General features: G+C 43.9%; 1 protein-coding gene across 1 annotated transcript; it reads left to right on the top strand.

The window, feature by feature from the left end:
- Positions 1–15,664: 15,664 nt before the first annotated feature.
- Positions 15,665–17,718, top strand: olig2 (oligodendrocyte lineage transcription factor 2). Its single transcript, XM_040202449.2, has 2 exons — positions 15,665–15,803; positions 16,226–17,718. Exon 2 carries the CDS (start codon positions 16,249–16,251, stop codon positions 17,062–17,064), a length of 816 nt encoding a protein of 271 aa, XP_040058383.1. The 5' UTR covers positions 15,665–15,803; positions 16,226–16,248; the 3' UTR covers positions 17,065–17,718.
- Positions 17,719–24,229: the final 6,511 nt, after the last annotated feature.

The following is a 24,229-nucleotide window of genomic DNA, read 5'->3' as shown; positions in this document are numbered from 1 at the left end:
ACATACAGAGTCTGAGAGAAAACAGAAATGAGTGTAAGCTGGATTTGTTTTCATTGTCATGGAAAAGCAGCGATGGGCCGAGTGATAACTCAGCTACTCAGATGTAGCTTATTTTTTTCTTTTCTCACAAACGTTGGCAAGACGTGGACATGTGCACAAACCCTCTAAATACGTTCATTCAAAGTGCTTGAACAGGAGTACAATACTTGAATTACCGTATTTTTAATACTACTTTATACTGCTACACAGTCGCAGAGAGAAATCTCATAGGTTTTAACCTTGCAATCGAACCGAGAAATGTATAGCACTTCAATACTCAACACTAATCCTCGGACGTTTTACTTCCTTCAGAAGGTGTTTTGTAATAAAGACACAAACAATATATATTTATATTTAGGATACAAAATCAACAGTTGAAAATCTAATTTTTTTACTGAACAAAATGTTCTAGGAAAACTAAAATGTGAGGATTTCTTGCTCTTTGAGAAAACACCAAAGTAATCAAAAGACCGACCCGTTTTCAGACACAGAGCATGCAGGCGTTGTGTTTTAGAACATCTCTGGATGAACTAAATGTTAAAGATTCTGTAGCAGAAATATACCATATATATAAATATCATCCTCATGCTTGTAGTATCGTACAACTACACACATTTGTAAAACATTTAAACATGTTCAGGCAACAAAACTACTTGGTGATTGTTAGAATTAAAATCATTTGTATTGTTTTAATGTCACAGTGTAGCATCACAACACAACGTCACGTTGTGCCACCACATCATGTTCCTTTGTTTTGCTTATTTCAATAGCAGTAAGTGTACTAGGTTGTCATTCATATTCATCCCCATTCTTGTCACATTTTGTCGTGTGAGACAAAACTTACCTGAGTTGTTTTTCCACCTGTACAACAACTCTAGAAAAAGACCAAGTCGCAACTTATGGAATAACTGTGGAAAAATAATTGTCGTCATCAATTCAGGTCGTCTGGAACCACTCTGGCAGCGGTGTGCTTATCAGATGCTTTGCAAAACTAATATTTCATACAGTTCAACAGCTCAAAAGATGTCACTCATTGGACATAAAAGCGGATCGCTATGGCGGATAACTACTGCATCAAAATTACATTACATGTGTTTTCTTTAGTGACACTATTAGTGAGCTATTAGTAAAATACAGCACTGGAGTGGTTATTTTGCATGATGAATATATTTAACATTAAAGAATATTTGGTGCTCTTAAAATAGTCAAGTTTACAGTGCAGGGAGCTTGAATGCTAAATATTTTGACTGTTTCTTGAATCTAATTTTACTTGAGTAAAGGATCTGAATTCGTCGCCCCCCCCGACGAACTAACCCACACACAGCATTACCGCTGTGTTGTGGGCGAACTCGTGGTCCCGTCCCAGCATGGGCACCAGATTAAGGGCGCGGCTGTTTTGCTGCTTTGCTGTTCTCATGACAAGTGAATGGCCAGTGAGATGGTGGACCAACATTATCCTACACATTCATCTCCACATCAAAGATGAGCCCAACGGCCAGAGGGATACCACCCTGAAAGAGAGCAAAGACCCTGCAACTAATGTTGGATTAGAGATCCAAAACCGGAAAAGTAGCTTGTACATTGTTAATGAGTGACTGATGATATCTGTTGAGGGTAAATTTTCTTTTCTCTTACTTACATCTTGCGTAAACCAAGTCATTGTTTAACTGGCCTGCACAAGGTCTCCCTCCTACTGTCACAGCGAACAATATGCACTCAGAAGAGGCTGCAGACACTAAATCACACTAAACCCATCTCTTTGTACTCATTGATCATCACTTTTTCTTATTTTTAACATTGCTTACTGCATGTATGTGAGCAAGTATCGCACCGACAAGTCAAAACGTTGGGACTTAATATGGTGCAACAACTGCCTCTGATCTCCTGCTTTCAGGCTTTCAACTAGGTTCCGGCGCCTAGCTGGAGGGATTTTCTCCCATTCAGCTACGAGAGCGTTGGAGAGGTCCAGCACCGATGTTGGGTGATGAGGTCCGACTCACAGTCTGCGTTCCAGTTCCTCTTGAACCTGCTGAATGAAGTTGAGGTCAAGCATCTGTCCAGACCAGCATTTTGCAAATTAGCTTCATATTTCAAGTTTCTTTTCACTTTCATTTGATTTTGTGTACACCCCTGTTGGACAATTCCCCTTTCAGAACCACAGCGCTGTTTTTTACCCAAGTGAAATAGAGGATGAAGCTAAGTAAAACCAAGCTTTGATCATTTTATTATTACAATTACCTTTCAAGACCTGAAAACATGCTGTGAATGCGTTGAAGATGAAAACACACACACCAGAAATGAGGAATTCTCAAGACAATACACTTATATTTACAATGTTTACTGAGGGAATAAATCAAGTGAGGAGTCTGATTTTCTCATGGACTTTCCTTCCTGCAACCAGCATAGAATTTGCTTTACTTATACGAACCGGAGGCACCCGAGGAGAACACATATAAACAGTATGTCGACAATAGCACCACCTGGATCGCATCTACTGTTGATGAATAAAAAAGAAGTGTAGGTCTACCAATTTCGGTCCTTCCGAGAATTTAGGCGAAACGGAAGATCGGAAGAGAACATCTGTGAAAGACAACATGGAAGGAGGTGTGGGAAGGCGCGGGATAGAGCAAATGAATGCAAGGCAGTGATAAAGGAACAGACATCAATCTGTTGAGCAGCAACACGTAGGGGCACTGTGGAAATGCCCCTTATTCGTCAGGCTTGGCAGCCGTGCACTCATCGAGATCACAGTGAGCTTTGAGGGCACCCTGAGAATGAATGAGAGCGGCGTATCGATGAAGACATGGAGACAGAATGAAGACAATGCAGCAGCAAGTTGAGAAAGAGGGTGAACCTGCTGCCCGGCTGCTGGTGTTGTGATTGATGAGGTCACAGAGAGGGCTCCCCCAATGCAGGGTGTCTTCTGCGGGTCAGTCAGAGGCCTGGTAGAGGTCACGGTGCAACAAAAGGGGAGTCTGAGAGCAGCACAACAATTGTCAGAAAAAAAAGCAATTCTCTGAAAATGCCGTCCTTCCCTTATTGACACCTTGTGTTGTCGCTGTCTGTCAGCTGATGATCAGAACAACGTTCGACTGTGGCCACAGAAACTGCCAGTAAGATCATACCGTACATCTAGACTTGTGTCTGTCCACAGACGCTAGTGGAGCAAACTAAACTTTACGCTTTTCGGGCCAATATGTGACATTGATGCAAGCTGAGGCCGGGATCATTCTGGTTCTAATTGGTTCTCCACAAAGAGGCAGAGAACTGTACAAAGGCTGAACCTTGAGCTCGCGCTGACTGTCAGTTAAATTGACACGGGCCTCGTCTGCTTTTGTGATGTTCCACCCACTTTGACAGTTATAAGCCCATTGATTGAATGGACGCCAAGAGCACAGAGAGGCATGTTACCTGTGCTAGCAGGCTGTCGCGGTCCAGCGCTCCCCTTCCCCGGAGTACTGAGGCCTTCAATATCTGGTCCCCAAACTCCCCCCTGTTTACTGTCCAGTTGGTCAGTCCCGTTTTGTGTTGGTTTGTTCCACTGTGTGTCTGCCTGTTGTGCACGGCCACTCATCCCCACACACCTGTGTCTGGTTCCCCATCAAGCTGGTCTGTGTATATACCCCTTGTCCCTCTCTGTTCCTTGCGAAGTCTCGTGTAGTTATCATCACATTCTGAGCGTTATTTGGATCTCCTGTTTTGTCCGAAGACTCCTTTTTGTTCCAGACCTCGTTGCCTCCTGCCTGATCCCTGTCTGTACCTCTGCCCTTCTCCGTGCTCCTGGGTTTCGACCTCCTGCCTGTCTTCTGGATACAACTAAGCCTAATCCCTGTGTACCTGTCATTCATTAAATCTGCGCTCTGCGCTTGGGTCTACTCCTGTCTCCTGTCATGCGTTACACAGGCTCACAAGGTCTTTATAGTCTATGCAGCTGTTAGTGACAACAAAAGGAAACAACCTATTTTACTGTCATTGTTTTACTTATTACTCAAAGTGGTACTTAATTGGACTTGTTTTAAACCTAACCTAAGTTGAATTTCTGCCTGGACTTAAAGTTGTTCTCTTTTGAACTATGTAGAGTTTTCCTCTCACGTGGGGGAAGTACAGGTCGGCCCCTGTGAAGCATTAGAATGGTACTCATAATTTATAATAATACCAACAGTGAAACATTGAATTGGTTCATTAAGCAGGAGTTGTCCTCCTCTTCTTGCTCCTTGTCTCATGTGCTAATTTTTCACTTGTTAAAAACTTTTCTTTTTATTATTTCTGCAGGTCCATTTTCCACTTCTAATCCAAAACAGAGAATTAGTTTGAGTTGGAAAAAGTTTCAGGTAGCTTTATTTCTGCAAATGTAGGGAATACTTTTGCTCATTATATTATCTTGATGTTGTCATAACGTTACATTATATGATTAGATCCATTCGCTTTATTGAAATTTGCAGCATCAAATTCCGGCTGGTTGGAAGGAATGATGTGAAAATACACTGGATCACGAAAGCTGCCAGGCGGAGGACACACCAGTTGCATGCGAACGTAGAATCCATGACTATAACCCCCAACAAAAGTAGTTCCTCCAAGCCCAAAACGGCACTAATTCCAACAGTACAGTAGCCACAAAGCACCTTCCTATGGTGTCACTTAGCGTCCCCAGGTGGGAGGGTAAAGCAGGGGAGTAGCTATGTGTGAAGGTAACCTTTTAAACTCTGTTGGAGCCACTTGGTAAACACACACTATAATTACTGCTTATTAGAGGGTATATAGGGGCCCATTAGTGGCACTGGCCCTACCCCTCACTGCCTGCCACCTCATTATAGGAGCCAGCACATAACATTCTGCCTCATTACCACCTGCCTGTTAAACTCACACACACGCATCCATGCAGGGACACACACACATACTCGCAAACAAGTAAACACAGTTGCGAGCGCACCGCAGGTGCTGCCAGATTGAAGTCACCTGTTGACTTGTAAAGTGTTGCACAGTGGAGAATTGTGTGTGTATGTGTGTGTGTGTGTGTGTGTGTGTGTGTTTGTGTGTGAGTGATGAACAGACGTGGTGTGTGACTGTTTCTCATTGCTTTGACTCTCTATGTGTTCCGCTTCATGCTGCTTTCCTTTGAGATGGGAAGTGACGGTTTAAGATGGTGATGTAAGCCACATTCCACAGGACAAGACATTTTTGAGATTTTTGAGGATGTTATTATTGTTTATGTCTATAAACAACTCCATGTACGCATGAAGTATCAAGCATGAATTATACAATACAAATACAAAATTGATCCATAGTTGTTGTGCTTTCTGCTACAAATGGGGGGTAGATATGGTCTGTTGGTGAACATTTATTTTTTTAAATCTTTATTTAGTTTGGGTAAATAACTACTTTACACTTGTTCTGAATTATATTTTTTCAACAAATTACACCTGCAGGTATTTTGGGTTTGAACTCCTCGGCTGTAAGACAACAACTCACAAAATGTCCTTTCTTAATTGCTCCCTGTTGTGTTCCCCATTTCGAGTCGATCTCCATTGTAGATAGGAAAAACAATAAAGTCACATTCCAGACGATGCCACCCTTCGCTGTTCACTGTGCCACGGACAAAAGCCTCCCCTCCGTCAGCAGCCACCGAGCTGAGTGCAGCTGCCACTGCCGAGGCCCAAGCTTCTCAATAACATTGATTTACTGGGGATACAGACACTGTGTTCTCTCCTCTCCCTTCCAGTACATCTATCCCTATCTGCCCTCCCGGTGCACCCTGTCAGGGTTGTAATTTCTCAGCTGAGCCTGTTTGACTCGTCCATGGCGGCATAAGCAGAGAGGAGGTGCCAGCACGCTCTCCTTCTCTTTGATTCTTTGAGTCTTTCACTGCCAATCCTCTTGTCGCGCTGCAGTTGTTGAGTGAATGGCTCCGTGGCAGCGCTGCCAGTGAGAGACTTGTATCCGTCTCAGTTGCACGCTCTCTGTGTGTTTTTTTTTTTTGTTCCGTTCTCCAGGTGAATGCCTGGTGGGCAAGAGTGCCAGGGAGGCAGATGGCTGCAAGGCAGAGAAAGAAAGTGTAAAAGAAGGAAGACTAAAACAATGTCCAGGGACCCCGAGGAGAATACTAAGTACTGAAAGTCCTGGCACGTAGTCTGACTCATTTCAATGTTTTCCCTTCTGCTGAATTCTCATGCCAAGAACATTTGTTCAACGTATATTTAGGGTTTGTTAGAACATGTTTCTTAATTGTTTGGCTTTGATCATTTTTTTCCATTAAATTTGAACACATTGTACTCAATTATTCTATCTTGGAGTATTTTAACCTATCTGATTTTTTCTTGGCTAGGATACATTATCTTATAGGCCTACAATGACAAGATTACATTCAAAATTCTCTCTAATTATTCTTTAGGTTTAGAGAAAAAATGTGGTATTAGTTTAGAAACGAATACCACATTTTTTTTGATGACCATCGTCTCACTCTGAGCAATTTGGTCATTTTGGCGATTCAGCCAGGAAACACAAGGAAAGAAGATCGGAATGGAAAGTACACCTTTTTTCAAATACATCAAACCACATGTTACTGTACCTTGATCACAGACTTACAGCAAAAAGATTTAATATTTTAGTGAGAATTCATGTGTTTTTTTTGGAAGTAGTGAGCATTCGACTGGCTGATGAGACCCAACAGACAGAAAAGTAACACAGGATGGAGTAATTACTATAGAAATTGTAATTGTATGTACCTAAATACATAAGAACACTTCAAATCATAAATCAAGAGTTCAAAAACATTCAACATTTAAAAATTAGATCTTTTTTGTTTGAGCAAATCCTCCAATATGCAAAAAAACATCGCTGGAGACTTAAGCACTCATATATGAACTTGTCTGCCTTGGACTCCGATCTGGAGTTAAGAATGATCAACCTGAAGCACCTGTTAGTCCAGTAAGCTTGTTAGTTTAATTAGGAAAGAAAAGGGTTGGCTCTTGTTGCCTGCGTTGAACAACACGTTACCATAAGAATCCCTCAAATTCTTGCCATGTGGTTGGAGTTGTAGAAGTGGCTGATAAAGGAGCATGTGTGGCATTCAACATATAAGTATATGTGTGTGTGTGCGTGTGTGTGTGTGTGTGGTGTGTGTGTGTGTGTGTGTGTGTGTGTGTCCACTCCAGGGTGCTCCAAACTTTGAGGACAGCCTCTCCAGAAAACACAGGCCCGGCCCTCCAATCTCAAAGGACAATTTCCATTCACCTCCTGGCAACGGTGCTGAGAAATGGAGAAGAGATGGGCAGAACGGAATGGGTGGGCAGTAAATTATCAACTTTTGGAGGAGAGGACACGATATTTATTTATAGCATTCAGTCGGGGGATTGGAGGAGGCTTGGAGCGGAGTGGGGGTGTGTGTCTTTTGCAAAGGGGCATCCTAGGTGGTCAGCATTGACCTGTACTAACCCCTTGTATCCTGTCTTATTCTCCCACCCTTCACACTTGTCTTGTACCCGGAGCTCCCGAGACCTCCCTGGTAATTAGGGAACAAGTCACGCCCACTCCCTGCCCCCAAATGCGGTAAATTTTCCTCCTTCAGCCGGCCTCTGTGACACGCACACTCACACATCCTCCGAACCGGGGGCTTCACGACGCCATTCAGCCCGATCCCCGCTCGCTCTATCCCCCACTCTACATTTTATCACCGCCCCTTGTTTTGTTTTGCTGTCGCAATCCATCAATCTTGCCATTAGCCCTCCATATTACGGATGCCGCGGGGAACGCCCCCTTTACACCCGCCCTTCAAATCCGTCTTCCTTTCTGCACCTCCCTCAGCCTCCTCCATCTCAGGGGCCGACTCCCTCTTTCCTTCCATCCTTCAGCCCGGCCTCGTTAGCAGTTACCTGCCGCTCTCGGAATGGTTACCTTTTCCATCTGCTGGATCCACCTCAAACTCAAGGTCTGCATCAAACTCACCCAGATGGGGGAATCGATGGGGATGGAGAGGGAGAGACGAGCTGGGGATGCTGTGGGTAGACGCCCTTCGGGGTAGCAGCACTTTGGGTGGTATGTTTCCTGCGAGGGTGGGACACAATGCCCCCAGTGTGCAGGCAGGCCCACAGTAGCTTGTTTTACAACAGGGGAGGGGCGGGCATCAATGGCCATATGATGTGAACCACCCTGAGCCGATTCTCTGTGACAAACAACCCCCCTCCGACCGGACTCCCACCTCCTCCGCCTCCTCTTCTTTTCTACTTTCTTCCATCGCCTCCCTCCTTCCCTGCACACATTCTGTTCTGTTGGACCAAAACCAAGGAAGCAGAGAGCGGGCAGCAGCACCACTGCTCAATGGATTGGAAACGAGGGGACACATGCCCACAATCGCACACACTGATGCACTCTCAAAATTCCTCACAGAGATAATGGGCATAAATGCGTTTCCTCCATCGACACACACTGGAGCACGCCCTTTCTTTCCTCAAGCATCTCACTGTAAAATGAACTGGGATTGGTTTAATGGCACCAGTGTGGTCATTGTTTGTGTTCCTATCTCCGTTTACAAAAGGGGAACAAATATATTTGGCTTGATGACAGTATAATGGCTGAAGAATTGATGGAGAGCTTGAGTATTGGGTTGCCCAAAATTCTTACAGAAGACTGTTCACGTAATGCTCCATTTTTGATGTACAAACACGACTTCCCTCCCTTTGCGACAATTCCTCAAACCCACATATGTTTTGGTAATATGTGCAACATTACATGTTACCATATTACTTTATTGTAAACATAATTGGAACAGGGCACTTGCATGGAAAATTAATCATGGGTAACTCCAAGCATTTGAACAAAGAGGAAATGTTGTATTTTTTTTCATTTTTTGATAGTTACAAAAACGGTACATCCATCGATCGATCGTCCATCTATCCATCCAAACATCTATCCAATCCCTCCATCCAGCAATCTAATCATCCATCCATCAATTCAACCATTTATCTATCTAATCATAAATCCATCAATTCAACCATTTATCTATCTAATCATAAATCCATCAATCCATCCATCGATCAATCTACTATCTATCCATCAATCAATCTATCCATCGGCTGCACAACCACTGCTTCATAACCAACAGCTCATCTTTTAACAAATACTTTGATTAGCAATATGTATTGTAAAATGACTTACAGCATGGGGCAGCAGGTCGGGCATCTCAACATTGTTACTTTACTATTACTTTTAAGTTCATATTCCACCAATTCACCCAGTTGACCTCACCACAACCACAAAAACACCTATAACTCAAAAGGTGTCTAAACATAATTTGGAGGGTATACGTATGAGTGGTTGTGGGTGGGGGACAGCTGGTTAGCATGGGGGTGGTAATAAAGTAGTCAAGACCCTTTGTTACGGCTGATGAGCTTGTGTGTGATGGGATAAGGAGGCTGGTAGTGAGAGTAAAGGAATGTAACCCAGCCTCTTGGTGCCTCCATATGACGCTAATTGCAGCAGAGCGGGGATGGCCTGTGCTGCTTGTGTATACCATTGTTATTCCTCGGCCAATTGTCTCTCGTCTTCTGACAATGGCCGTCTGAATGAGAGCCTGTTAAGCCGGGCGGATCTCCCTCATTAGACCCCTTCACACCCATTGTGATGCTGCGCTGAGGATACTGTAGGGCTGTCGCTGACTTTCAGCCGGGCTGAGGCCTTCGTCCACACCAACACAGACACATTTTTTTTTGTTTAAATCGTCAATTGACACAATGACCGCCGGCTCGACCTTTGGAGAACTTTGTGAAGAGGCTTTCCAGCGTGGAGACTTTTAGAAATGCGTCCCGTAGAGTCAAGATGTCTAACTGCTTATCACAGACTCGACAAGACACAAGAAATATGAGTTGGACTCTCTAATTTCAGTCATAAGTAAATGTTGTAAAATAAGTCCTGTTGCACAGCACAGCAGCGTACAACTGAACCTATATCATGTCAACCTAACTTTCAAAGCATTGAGAGCTGCCCACAAAACAGAATTTATTGCAGCGAGGAATCTGAGACAGTTGGATATGACAGAGCAGAGTTTTAACCTTTATTCAACGTGTCCACAGAAGCTATTTGGTGGCACAGAAGCTATTTTAGGTTCCAAGCAAAATGGGTGAGGGAAGAAGATTTGTCAGTGTTCATATTGCTTCATTGTGGACAACAAGCTAATAAAGCAACCTGATCACGCCAGATGGAACCTTATCCGACATTTTTTTATTCAATGGTCACAGAATTCAGACATACACTTTGTTTATTTGGTACAACTAAAACTATTGCATTCTAATGCAAGACATGATACGTCGTGAAGATTTTGGTTTTTGAGTGTTTACAGAAAGGTGTTGATTCAACTTACTGCGGCTAAATGCGGCTCCTCACATTTCACTACATCACTTTTTATCTTGTGGTCTTGCTGATTATTTTGGCACAAGGACGCAAACAGAATAACAAATTAGACCTTTCACAAAGGTGGATAATAGTTACACTCAAGACTGAAAAAAAGCTTTAATATTTTGAATTGAATTGTGTGTGGATTATATCACTTGATTGTTAAAATTGATCAGATCAAATAGAGGCGATGGGAAATTTCACAGTTTAAATGAAATCACAAACTTTCTAAACATCCGTAAAAGACTTTTAACAACTCTAAAATAATTTCACGATCATTAACCCTGTTGACAAACGACAGCATCACTCTAGAGAACGTGACACTTTTTTCACCCACACAAGTTTGGTCACGGGCGCACTAAAGACACAAACTGCCAGCTGGCCGGGTTTGTGGGTAACGTGCTGCTCAGTCTTCCCCTCCGTCTCCCTAAAACAAGCATCTGGAGGCCCAAGGAGTGAATACAAGTGTGAATATATTCATCCCCATGCTGCTTTGTTAAATCTCTGGGCGTAAAGCCGTTGTACCCCCCCCGTGCCCTCCTGGGTGACCCCCGAGGATCAGAGACCAGGTTGTCGAAACATTTGTAACATTTGGCCAAAGCAAATCTCAGGCTGCCTGTTGAATTGAAGCTCAGCCCAAAGAGAAGAAAAAAATAAAATCCCTCTGGAACCCTCAAAACACTCCCTACTCTGGACCAAGGACCCCCCCCACACACACCCCACCCCGCCCCTCCCTCTCGTTCCTTATCCCTCACACACACATCGAGCACGGAGGCTCAACCCCTCACAACCTCCAGCAAATCCCCTTTATCTTTTCCCAGCCAGATGGGGCCGCTGGAATAATAGCCGAAGCCCAATGAGTTCCATTCAATTTGTCATGCCGTCTAAAGGAGCTTGTAAGCTTCCCATTTGCAGTTATGTTATAGTAACCATGGGAGGCTCTGCAGTGTTAGGACTTAATTACCTCCTAATAGCTGTTGTAGAGATAAAGCCCCCAGGCCAGCATAACCTAACACTGTCCAGCCCCTTTAGACACCGAGGCCTGACGTTGCCGTTGCTGGGAGGATCCACATCTTGCGTCAGGTGGCAGCGGCCTGACGACATTCTGACCCCTTCACACCTAAACACATGTGCAAAAAGGTAGCGGATCGGTCACCTGGATGAGCAGACCGTGAGAGACTTTGTATGAACATCCCAGGTGATTTCTGGTTTGGTAGAGCTATAACTAACATTTACATGAAAATTACATCTAAAAAAAATATTTTCAATCACCATGCTGTCTGTTCAGACTGAATTACCTGAGAATGAATGCTTGTGAAATGTCCTACGGGCATCCGTACAAGGCTCCTCCCCCAGCGCCACCACAAGGTTCATGTTTCTGTTTTTGGGTGAAATGTGAATGGATTGTGAATGGATTACCATCCACCATGAAATAACTGCTTAAGCTGCTATGAGGAACCTTATTTTCGGTGGATTTTGGCGGTCCCTGTTGGCTAAAGTGGAATCATTTCCAGGCACCAACCCTCTCTTTCATTGCAGCAGCGTCTCAGTCTGCCATGGTCATCCTTGGTCGTCCCAGGTTCTGGTCCTGGTTCTACCGTTCTACTTCCAGCTCCGTGCTGCTGGTGTTTGTCCCCAGTAGGGACCAGCGGATCAGCGAGGTGAAGCTCTGCTGCTTTAGCCGAAAGTCAGGCTGCTGCTTCTCAGTGTACGACTGCAAGCCGAAGGCATCAGCAACCAGCACATGGTTGCTGATGCCAATATTATTGTCGTTATACTGACGATGAGCGAGCGATCCATTTATGATCGTTCACACCTTAATTTGGACAATTCATCATATCAGCCTTAAAGTCAGTTTAGCACACACACACATGCCTACTTGTATATTTAGCTCTAGTGATTTCATTTTTATTTTATTTCTGGTTTCCAAACATTTTGATTGAAAGTGAAACAATATCGATGAGGTCATCTGTGAGTTTAAATAGGTCTCATATAAGGGGCCTGCATGAAGGATTTAACCAATCAATTTTCCTTTGTGTCAAACAGTCCCTCTTAATTTCCCCTCCAACTTTCTGTATTTTTGTTTTTCAGGATCTAATACTTCGGCCACTGCTAGACCATTTTGCCTGCTGACTTCCTAATTGAAGAATATCTGGACTGAAGTCTGTTTTATTTTTAGGAGGCATTATTGTTACTCAAACAGGGCTGGAGAGGTTTTCCTCTTATTTCACACTCACACACATCCTCGTTAAATGGAATCTGACAAGAGAAAAGAAGAACAATACTAATATATAATACTGATTATTTACAACACGTTCTCGATTGGTCAAGTTTGTCACATGACCTCAATTAATCATCCTAATATTTTGTCTCTCCTTTGTGTCTTTTTCTGTTTTTCAACTTGAAATTTGAGGCTCGGCAGTTATCTTTAACTTATTATTGATCTGAAAACACCCTGCACACATCGGAAAAAGCGTCCCACAAACATTTTAAGTGTGTTGGGCTGGTTTGCATTTACAAAATAGGTTTTAAATGTACAGTGGATCTCCGTAGGAGAATGAGTCTAACCGTGAGACACACACTGTATACCCGCAGCGATGGTACCACAGATTTCAACAAAAGCGAGAATTTTGCTTCATTTCGTTCCAAGATTTGGCAGAGAAAGGGACGGAGGGGGAGAGCCACGGACGTTATTCACGTCTTTCAGTTCCTTTGGCCTCAGCCGGCCAGCTCCTCAGACAGAAAGAGAAACCTTCTCTCGTGTTTTTCCAACCTCTCCTCTTTTCTGTATTTTTTTGTGTTCCCTTTTTTTTTATTTTGGAGGCAGATTAGCAGGATTAAGTATGGCTCACATATGCTCCTCCTCACTATTGGTATTCACCACGGCACCGGGCCTACCGCCACCCAGCCTGATGGACGGAGAGAGAGACACACACACACAGGGGGTGGGGGGAGACGAGGGTCAACACTTTTCAAACACCTCTCACCACAAACCTTTTTTTTCTTTTGCCCACTCTTAGTTTCTATATCACAGGATACCGTATTTTCCGCTATGAACATTTTGTGTTCCACCATGATGATGCCGAGCTGGGTTCGGTATAAACGGTTCTCCCAGTTTGGTGTGGAGTGAACTTGACCGGGCGGCACTCGGGGCCCGACCTCCTCACCCCACAGCCGTGGTTTCTTCAGGCTGAAGGGAACGAGTCCCTGCAGACGGGGCGTAGGAATGTCAAGGAAAGCCTAAGCCAGAAGAACAAAAGCTGATAAAGCACGTATGACATTCACTCAGAATTACATTGTGCAAAATAACATTGTAGAAATTGTAACTAAGGCTCTCTGCTTTTTAATTATACTCCTTATTTCACTGTATTTATGGTATTTACTTGTTTGTGTCCAGCAGAGCTGTCGTCAATAGAGGAGATCAAAAGGAGGAGCACAAAGACATTCATCTATTGAATTTTGTGGAAAATCCCCTCTTTGAATTTTTGTTGATGACGTTTTTGATGTTACAGGGTAAAAGTTGGTTTGCAAATGATGGTCATCACAGGTTCAGTATCTCAGCTCTGGGACCATAATATGGATTTACAGACATTTGTAAAGCTGATAGCAGTATATATTAATTTGACAGGTTTACAATACGAAGGAGATGAATAATATTCATTGTTTCGTGTTTCCTCAAGGTTTTGAAGGTCATGTGCCATTAAAGGTTGAGAAAGACATGCATTTCTGAAACCCCGTGTGAGGGTTCAGGCAAGCCTTCCGTAATGCCAGCACGCATGATGATTGACGTTCATCATTCAGCAAACCAACTGGACTAATAAAATGTTCTAAATCCACTAGAAGATGTGAAAGGAGCCTGCTCTGTGTGTCTCATGGTGAACCTGCACAGTGCAACAGTGAGTGTGGGAATGTCTAATGAAGCACGAGGTGGCACGATGCGAACCATCTTCATTTAAAACACCACTTGCACCGCCTTCATTAGCATCATCTTATTTAACGGGAGGAAGCACATAGACGGAAGCAAGCAGATATAACGGTGAGGAAATGAGAAGGGGAGGGGGGGGGGGGGGCGCGTGACACCTGACTCGCGGAAAGATATTTGTTTGAGATTGGCCTCAAACATTAAGATCCGATCAAAAAGTACCTCATAAGACAGATATACCATCATTTACATTTCATTTAGCTTTAAAATAAAAGATAAACATTCAATGTAGGCTCAGGTATAAAATAGTAACGAAATATTTTTTTAAAACAGAGGGCAACATTTTCTGGATTTCATTTGGATTTCTTTGGAAAATGTTGTATGTTTAGGAATAACAATCTGAGCGAGCCAATATATAGTCTAAAAAAAAACATGAATTAATTTAACGTTATTTTCCTTTTCGATCAATATTTGAATGAGGGCATCCCGGGTGAAGTCCTGTGCAAACCGATAAACGTGTCGAGGCAATTAGCGCCGAGCGCCGCTCGTAGTCGGGGACAAAGCGGCTGTCACTCCGAGTTACGCCCGAGCGCGAATCAGCGGCCCGGGGCCTTATGGCAGCAGGCCGCACCGCTATCGCTCGCTGCGCACTGATTGAAACGTTACGGATCATAACCGTTAGGAACAATTTTGCACACTTCATTAATTAACGTTGAAGATGCACTTTAACGGCAGCTGCTGGTCGACAGCGGGTAACAACGGAAAAACGTGCGCAATTGGCGACAAAACAGCGAGCAGGAAACATTGGAAGGGTTTTGCCACACGGATCGGGAGGTTAGAAGGAGCAGACAATAAATAAGAGCTGGGGAACGAATTATGGGTCACAAATGATGACAAGAAATAAAGAATATATTATTCAGAAAAGTTGTTTTTACTTATTTATCAACCAAAGTCGCCTTAACCAATTCCAACAGTTTTTAAAAAGAGGGATAATGGCTAATACAGACAAATTAACATTTCACTTATAGCGCGAAAAATATGGCTTATCATCTGTGTTATTTCAATCAAACCCATCCACACGCGGGCCAGCATTTCCACAGAAGGAGCCATATGTAGGAGGGGAGTGCGTCTCATTTCACTTAATGCTGCGTGTTGGTATAATTACATCAGGCTGGAGCACCCTCCGCCCCCCCCCCCCCCCCCCCCCCCCCCTTCCTCGCTCTCATCATCCCCCTCCTCCTCCTCCTCCCTGCAAGGAGCTGATTGGTCGAGGGGAGGCAGCCGGGACAGCGAGTGCGTTGTCCTGGTGACCCGGCCTCCGTGCGCCTCCAGCTCCGGCTATAAAGGCGCGCGGTCGCACGCCGGCGTGCCAAATGGGCTGTCACCGGCAATCTGGGAGTAACAAGTGGATTTGACGTTAATAGGTTTTCTCACCCTTCGCGCTTGGACATCACTCGTGGTACGTGTCTGATTATTGGTTTTTGCTTTAGGAATGATGTTGACAATACCTGTGTTTCTCCTTCTGCTAAACGCAAAGCGTGGGAATAAGATGAACCCTCCGTGTGATCAAATATCAACAGAAAAGTTGTTTGTAAGCCCGAGCAAATTTGGAGAGGAGGTTTTGTTTGTTTAAATATTGGGCTGCCTTTCTGAAGGATTCAGTATTGATTTATTCTCTTTAAAGCTATGAAAATTAATTAAAGATGCGATTTGGATTACGAAATTACTGCGTTTAATTATAACGAAACGAATCAAATCGCAATAAATTATAACCAACCGCCGCTGTGACGTCCAAAAAGTTTATGTTATCTTCTGTACCGTTGGCATGAGATGTGTTCTGCAGTTGAGTAAATTAACCAGGACAGTGTTCTCCCTCTTCAGCTCACCGTGCTGGAACACAGAACATGGACTCAGATACGAGCCGCGTTTCGAGCAGACCCTCATCTCCGGAGGTGGACGACATCTTCCTGGCCACCCTCAAGAAGTCGGTGCACGGCTTCTCCGGCGCCGTGTCCTCCACCCAGAGCGATCATCTGGCGGAGCTCGCCAGCCTGCACGGCCTCTCCGCGGAAGACGAGGAGTCCCTCGCCATCCGGCTGGCCAAGAAGGACCACAAGCTGCTGTCGGAGAACGAGCTGCAGACCATCCGCCTCAAGATCAACAGCCGCGAGAGGAAAAGGATGCACGACCTCAACGTGGCCATGGACGGGCTGCGGGAGGTCATGCCCTACGCGCACGGACCATCGGTGCGCAAGCTCTCCAAAATCGCCACCTTGCTGCTGGCGAGAAACTACATCCTGATGCTGAGCAACTCGCTGGAGGAGATGAAGCGGCTGGTGAGCGAGATCTACGGCAGCGGCGGGCACCACGGCGGCTTCCACCCGGCGGCCTGCGGGACTATGGCACACGCGGGTCCCGTGCCGGGTCACCCGGTCGTTTCCCACGCCGCGCACCCGGCGGTGCACCACCCGCTCCTGCCGCCGGCCGTCTCCACCGCGTCTCTGTCCGCGTCCGGCATCTCCGCCGTCGCTTCCGTCAGACCCCACCACGGACTCCTCAAAGCGCCCGGAGCCGGCGCAGGGCCGCTGGGCAGCAGCTTCCAGCACTGGGGCGTCGGCACCGGGATGCCGTGCCCGTGCAGCATGTGCCAAGTCCCGCCTCCGCACGTGACCGGCATGAGCGCGGTCACCATGCCGAGGCTGGCCAGCGACTCCAAGTGACTCGAGGCTCCAAAGCGGAGACGAACTTTAGATGGGGGGGTTGTTGCTGACTCCCCGTTCTATTACTCCTTTTTTTTATTTATCTCTGTCGCCGATTCCGTTGCGTCGACGGAGCCAGTAAAGAATCCATTTTTATTTTCCCGAATGGGTCTTTGGGGTTTTGTAACTAACTTTAGTGTTTTATGGTAATTAACCTCAACTGTAACAGGTGTGTCTTATTACTGGACGTCTCTGTCGGCCCGGGCACGTGTGTGTCTCTGCAGTTATTTAAAAGATCAAATTGATTTTTGTTTCTGTGGGCCTAGAGGAGGGGGGGTGGGAGGGAGGGAGGGGAGGGGGGGGGGTGTAGAGTGTAAATATGTAGATGGTTTATTCATATATTAGAGTCTTGTTAATGTGCGGGAAGACTCCCCCGCCCCTCACATGTTGCACCTGCTTCATTCTATCCGTCTTATTCAACGCTTGTCTCTTCTTTATTTCCTCCCTGTTATTTTCTGTCCCGACGAGAACAATGGCCACTTGTTTATTTTTTTATTAAAAAAAAAAATGAAAACGATATTTATTTACTTATTTTCGACGGGAATTTCAGATGAATCTCTGATTGTGTTGGGGTTTGAAATGTGAAATAAAGACAATTAATTGAAAAATGAAAAATAACTTGGTTAGCTTGATTTTTTGTTGTTTTGTTTAAAAAAAAAAAATGTTTTCACAATCAAGAGGGTTAGGGGGGGGGGGGGGGTGCACGTATAATTGAGCTTTACAACAGCACTGATTCATCCAGCAGGCCAACACTGAAACACTGAAAAAGTCCGCTTTATCAACACAAAACTCCAAACATTTAACTTAATTGAGTCTTTGTCTAAAAGGAAAATTACATTTTTTCATTTTTTTAACTCAAATGGACTTTTGATACCACAATTAGCCTACAATAATTTACAAGCGTACTCTATTACAACATTGATGTAATACAAATATTATTTTAGTGAGGTAATCAAAATCTTATTTTGAAAGGCTTTATTATTACAATAAGATATGAAACCTATGACATTTCAAAAGCGGCTTAATTTCTGGATAGGGACAATCCAAAGGCTTTTCGTTCAAAATAAAGAAAGAAAGAACATAAACAAAAATCCACCTCATTGGTTCTTATTGAATAAGAATGTTTAATAATTCTAATAATTAAAAATTTAATAGTCATGCATTATTTCCATCTAATATTTGTTGTGTATTTCTTGAATTAAATGAAATGATTGAGTTTGAAACTGCACCTTGTTTTAGATCGTTGACATTCGTATTTCAAAACAGTTTTAGTGAATTGAAATATTTAGATTTTTTGTGCCCTTATGACACAAACTAACTTCTCAGCTTGGACGCAGCAGAACGTTGATCCGCTTCGTTTCAAACCAACCGGTCGTGATGTGCGCGCTCTATGCGTCCCACTGCGCAGCGCATCTGCTGCAAAACCAAAAGATTCATACATTCATTCACAGATATTTATTTTGTAACTTGTGCAACAAGAACCTGAGAAAACGGCATTTAGAATCGCGCAGCTTTGCTCAATAAAATTGCGTTCACTCCCGCCGAAAACGCGCACAAACACGCCAGCGGTGCGTATGGAGGCCGCTGCACTTCAGGAGGCAGCAGCTGCATAGCAGATTGTGCTTGCTGTTACAATGTTTTCCAAAGGCTTTTGAAGATGGAACGATATGAACTAAATCTCTGAATATTCATGCACGCATTTGTTTATTCGTCTCATTACTGGGATTGAATTATTCAAAGTCCTTCAGCGTCTTGTAGGACGTTTCAGAGAGAGAGGGGTCATTTGGTGCAATACGGCAAAAGCAGTTTATTTACAGGGACGAACGTCACCGCATGTGGAAACACCCTTTGCTCCCCAATTCATCTTTCATTCTTTGAGTTTTACTTTCATCACCGCATCTGCACGACGTCTCCTGCAGAAGGACATCCGTATCATTGCGACACATTAAACAGGTCAACCACCACACGAAAAGATCAATTTATATCCACTTTTCTGGGTGTTTCAAGTTGTGTTACAGAAGGTTGAAGAGCAGAAATGCATCAACATTGTGAGGATGGACGAATCAAAATCAGTAGCCAGAAATGTTCACCTTTATTTTTTTCAAAGGCTGAACAGACCAAAGAGTGCAGATACTATTAAAACAATTAAGTATTACGTTTTTTTCTTGATTTGAAAAAGTGTCTTAGCGTCTCTCAGACAGGTGTTTGCTTAATTTGATTTGACAAGTGATGTGGGGTTCACGTGTGTAATAAATGTATCCTTTTGTGGCTCTTCAAGTGTTTTGTCATGTCAGTCCGTGGTATTTGGTAAATAATAACCATGTGTGAATAGAGACTCAAAGGCTTCCCGCTGTCACACAATTAAAATTGTTGAAGAGAGTAAAGAATTTTTCCAATGGACAAAAAAACTCTCACATCTTTTGTCTTGTAAAGTTCACAATCAACATTCATTACTGGCTGGCTTTTAGGTCAACAAATGCTATGTGACGTTAAAAAAAAAATAACAACAGAGGTTTGGACAATTAATTATTGACATGCAAAAGAAACAAAAGTCTCCTCAATGTCGAGTAATTTTAGGTCGTAAACCTCACTTTGTTCAAAAGCAACAGAAAAGATATCAAACCCACTAATTATTCACCAACAATGCTTAGGTCGAAACAGACTGCAGAGCTATTTTTTTTAAGGAGAAACTTTTACCGTTGTTAGTTTTTTCACTGTGCTGAAAGTTTTCAAATGAAAACACCGTCCTATCGGTATCGCTATCAGTGCAATAAGTCAAAGACAAATGACCTGATGTGTTAATGTACAATAAGGGTTTACCGGGACTTTATTCATCAAATGACGTCTTCATCATCATTTATTATAAGACTTTTTCAAAGCAGCCATTTGTGCAAAAAGCACAGAGGTTTTACTAATATCGGTGGCTCTGTTCTCTTCTGACTGACTGAAATGGAGAGGTCTTCAGGGATTTATTTTAAATGAAGTTGACAAGTTGTTGTAGTTTCTTACTGTCATTCAGCATTCACACATCATGGGGATATAAGAAAACATCAATAGAAGATAAAGCTGCTAAGTAATTTGCATCAAATATTTATATTTAATTGATATTTGAATGAATAGTGGAACCCGTTGTCCTCTGGAGAAAAGGGCTCACGATAACCCCTGTGACAGTTCCCCATTTCAATCCATCTGCTGCCAACTGGTTACTAACATGCGTTACCCATCATCCAACCACCCTCCGACAACTGCTGTGTTTGGGTAAACATTCATCAAACACCTTCTTTTTCCTCGTGTGTGTATTTAACACTAGTGCATTTGAAATATATGTGTTGTCTTCTGTTGTTGGAGACATTTTTTAATTTAGTTGATGCAAAGTCACAGCTCTCATGACCGTTTTCTATCATAAACCCAGATAAACACGCTGCTAAAGTTGAAAGAGAATCTGCATCTTTCCAACCTCATCACTCCGGCCAATAGCAGCTGGGCTTCACATCCCACAGACCGGATTTGAATAAACAGCTTCTCATCCACTGTTGGTGGCAGGCTGACTTACCCATTGATGCCGGGAGTGCGCGGTTGATTCGGTGACAGTTTAAATATTCATAACTTTGAACAGAAGGGGAGCATCAGTCGTACACTGCTGCAAACTGGACTTAAACCTTCTTGAAAACACAGCACAGATGCACACCCTTTCGGCTGTGCGCATCGTGTTGTGTTAGCTGAAAGGATTAGAGATCGCTGGGATGCATCAAAGGTGGTGGAAAACCAACCGCAGTCCATGATGTAGCAAAGGAAGAATACAAGAGAGAAGATAAACACACAGAGAAGCTGTCACAGACAAAGGCGGGTGGATTTAACACTTACAAGGCGATCGCTGGAGCTCTGGGGTGAATATGAGCCCTCAGAGGTCACTCTTTCCCATGGGACAGATGTTTACTCCGAATCAGTCTCATCTGCTCATCCTAAACCACTGTGCGTTGTGGTGGACTCTGACACACAGGAGGCGACAGGAGGGAGATGCTCATGTTAGTCTCCCCTGTAGAAGGGCTGAGCCCCTCTTGGACCGAAATCATACTGAACCCACATCCCTAGACATTACAATTAGAAAAAAAGCCCATAATAACATAGCTTTGTATCACTATTATAGACAAACACCTAACGTGGACTTTCTCAGGTAACGTTATGTCACAAGTGTAAAATCAACATTTGCTTTTGGTTTGAAGGTCGCGTGTTTGTTCGAGCCTTCCACCACGAGCCTCGTAACTTGCGATAATGTTTTCTCGATAAACGCCACGTGTGGTACGCACAAATACCTTTGTATTGTACCGAACAGAAAGATTCATTTGTCCAAACTTACAATGGCAACATATTTTCCAGGTGACTGGCAGGATCCTCTTTTCTTTTGATTGATAATGGGTCATTTCTGTTGATCTCAGATGACAGCGTTGGTGATAATGGCTCAGCAATGGATTTGCATGCTGGACTCATGAACCTGCAGCCTTGCCACCAAAGTGTGTAGCGGAGCAGTTCCATCAGAAGCTGCATTTCTTCACATGAGCCTCCTGGCGTGCTTAATCTATTTCAACAAAGTAAAAGTTTCTGGTTTTGATCACACCCAACTTTACCATTTGATATCTCTTTCACGATTAAAAAAACTCAGAGAAGCTGGTACTTCATTCCATTTATACATTCATCAGGACGCTAGATACTTAAGAACTTAACAACACCAGTGCGTGTGTGTCTTCAATAATCTGTGAACAGCAGCAGATGAACTCCTTGATCGGTTGGATCAATGTGTTTAAGTAAAAGCCCAGAGGGACACAGACAGAAGGGAGTGAGAGTAAAGGAAAGCCAGAGAAACAAAGCGAATGAGCAGAAGATCCATTGAGTGTGTTTTTTTGTGGCTGAAGAATCGTCCCCAGTGGCTTTGAAAAGAGGGATAATCCTGTCAAGTAAGCGGACCTTTGGATATTCATGACTGGCCGAGCGGCTCCACTGACTGAAGGAGGACACAGTCAGGATGGGATTAAACATCAAAGTAAATGTGAGGAGTGCAGGACTGAGACAGGAATCAGCCAATGCAGAAACACAGAGGTCTCCGAGGGGTGTGCTGGGGGCCAGTTGGGACCAGTTGCCTGATGGGTGGACAGCACTTTGAATGACTCCCGGATGAGGGCCTTCTAAAGGCTTTTCAGGAGAGTGATATGCTGTGGTGTGTGCACCTGCCCCCCAAGAAACATTGGACCCAGTCACAAAATAAGTTCTCATTAATGTCACCCTTCAGTCTGGATAGCAGCTGATCGATTGGTTCGACAATGCTGCATCTCAGAAAGAAATGGGATTCTCGCAATGTCACCAAGATCACACAGCAAATCCATCTTGCCAGTCTTCTAGTAATGCTACCCCCCCCACCCCCCCGACCCTCTGCCTCCCATCCAACACCAGACTGTTGGCCAGGCCTTCAACCAAACAGTGCACCTCATTAATCCTCTTGAATGAGATCCAATCCCTGCAGACAGGTGCAAAATCTGGTGGAGGGCCTGAAAGACAAGTGTAATGTTGAGGCATCTGCATTCTTCTGGTCAGAAGAACCAGACCCTAACCCTAGCCTTTTCACCATTTTCTTGTCCAATTTGATAAGGGGTATGCAAATCAGGATTGCATGGCAATTTGAGGCAGCAATAACCTATTTTGGTCATTATTTTTTGCAACTACATTTTTTCAAACTGACATTTGGTCAAAGAAATTCAACTTGAAAGGATCCATGGAAGTTAAATGATGTTGTGAAACACACACGTATACACACAGGGTGTTCAACTCGAGGCGAATCTGACATTCTCTGACATCTGACACACGTTTTAGATTAAGAGATTAAACCAATCAGAAGTATTTACACTGAATAATACCACAGGCAAAATCAACTTCTTGTCTTTAACACATTTAAAAAGTCAGTGAGAGGGTAATGGAAAGTACGTAAGGTCAAGGCAACAATGAAATGTAGTTAGGTTCAGCGTGGTCGACTAGCTGGACTCACTCACGTCACATATTGGACACATTACACGTGAATTACGTGACGTCTGTAAAAAATTTGATTTGGACATGCACAGCGGCCTGTTTATGTTTCATCCACCCCTCCCTACTTGCTCTGGATTATCTTGCATGTTAAACTCCGACCATCCAATGACAATTACATTGCAGTTAGTAGAAAGCGTTATCTGACGCAGAGAGGGACTGACCAAGTGAGACTGGGTTGTGGTCTTTGGTGTGACATGCCCGTGTGATCATTTCAGCCTCCACACCAGCCGTGCCACCACGGTGTGTTTTAATGACGACAACCCCAATTTGTCAAGTTAGTGAAGCATGCTATCACGTTGCAGTGCAACATATGTCAGCTCTCTGAGTTTTCACCTCCCCGGGGTCCCCCGCTTCATGAATCAAATTAGCACCACAGTCCACATGGCTGTCATCTCATTTACAAATAAGCAGGACGGAAGTATATCTAAATTATGCTTTCTTGTTTTGATTTTACTGCATCTGCATTTAAGCATTGAATTAATAATGAAGTATTACGCCAGTCACCTGCTATCACACTCTCAGCAGTTAGCGGTCCTCAATAGGGGGCCAGTCATGAGTTGGGGCAACATCTGTGGGAAACCTGCTGCAGTACAACCAGTGGTGGCTGAACAGAAAGCGAGAGCGGCTTCACTCTGGTGCTTCAGCCTGATCTCTCAGGTCTTAGTGGGGATTTAAAGTGCTGTGAGGAGCAGGAGCACAGTGGGAGGCGAATGAGCTGCTGCAGGAGGTAGAACGTGGAGGGATTCTGGCCTGTCTCGAGGGGAGGAAGGGGGGAGTTGTGTCAGTGTGTGTGTGTGTGTGTGTGTGTGTGTGTGAGTGTATAGGCCAACAGATGTGTCCATCAACGCCTGAAAGAATCATCTTACATCGACTTGCATCCATCTGCCAGCCTGGCGTGGCAAGGTTTTTTGAAGTCGGAACAATGTCTTAAAATGCAAAATAACCTTCCTTGTTCGAGAAACATGGGGGGAGAACAGATCTCTTCAACCTTTTAAACTCTGAGAGGGTGCTAACTCTGGTTCTGCAACAAAGCACAGAATATATTAGCAAA

Source organism: Gasterosteus aculeatus, chromosome 16 (assembly GCF_964276395.1).
Source record: "Gasterosteus aculeatus chromosome 16, fGasAcu3.hap1.1, whole genome shotgun sequence".
Classification (NCBI taxonomy): Eukaryota; Metazoa; Chordata; class Actinopteri; order Perciformes; family Gasterosteidae; genus Gasterosteus; species Gasterosteus aculeatus.
The sequence above is the reverse complement of the archived record's forward strand: the minus strand, read 5'-3'. Positions and strand labels throughout refer to the sequence as shown.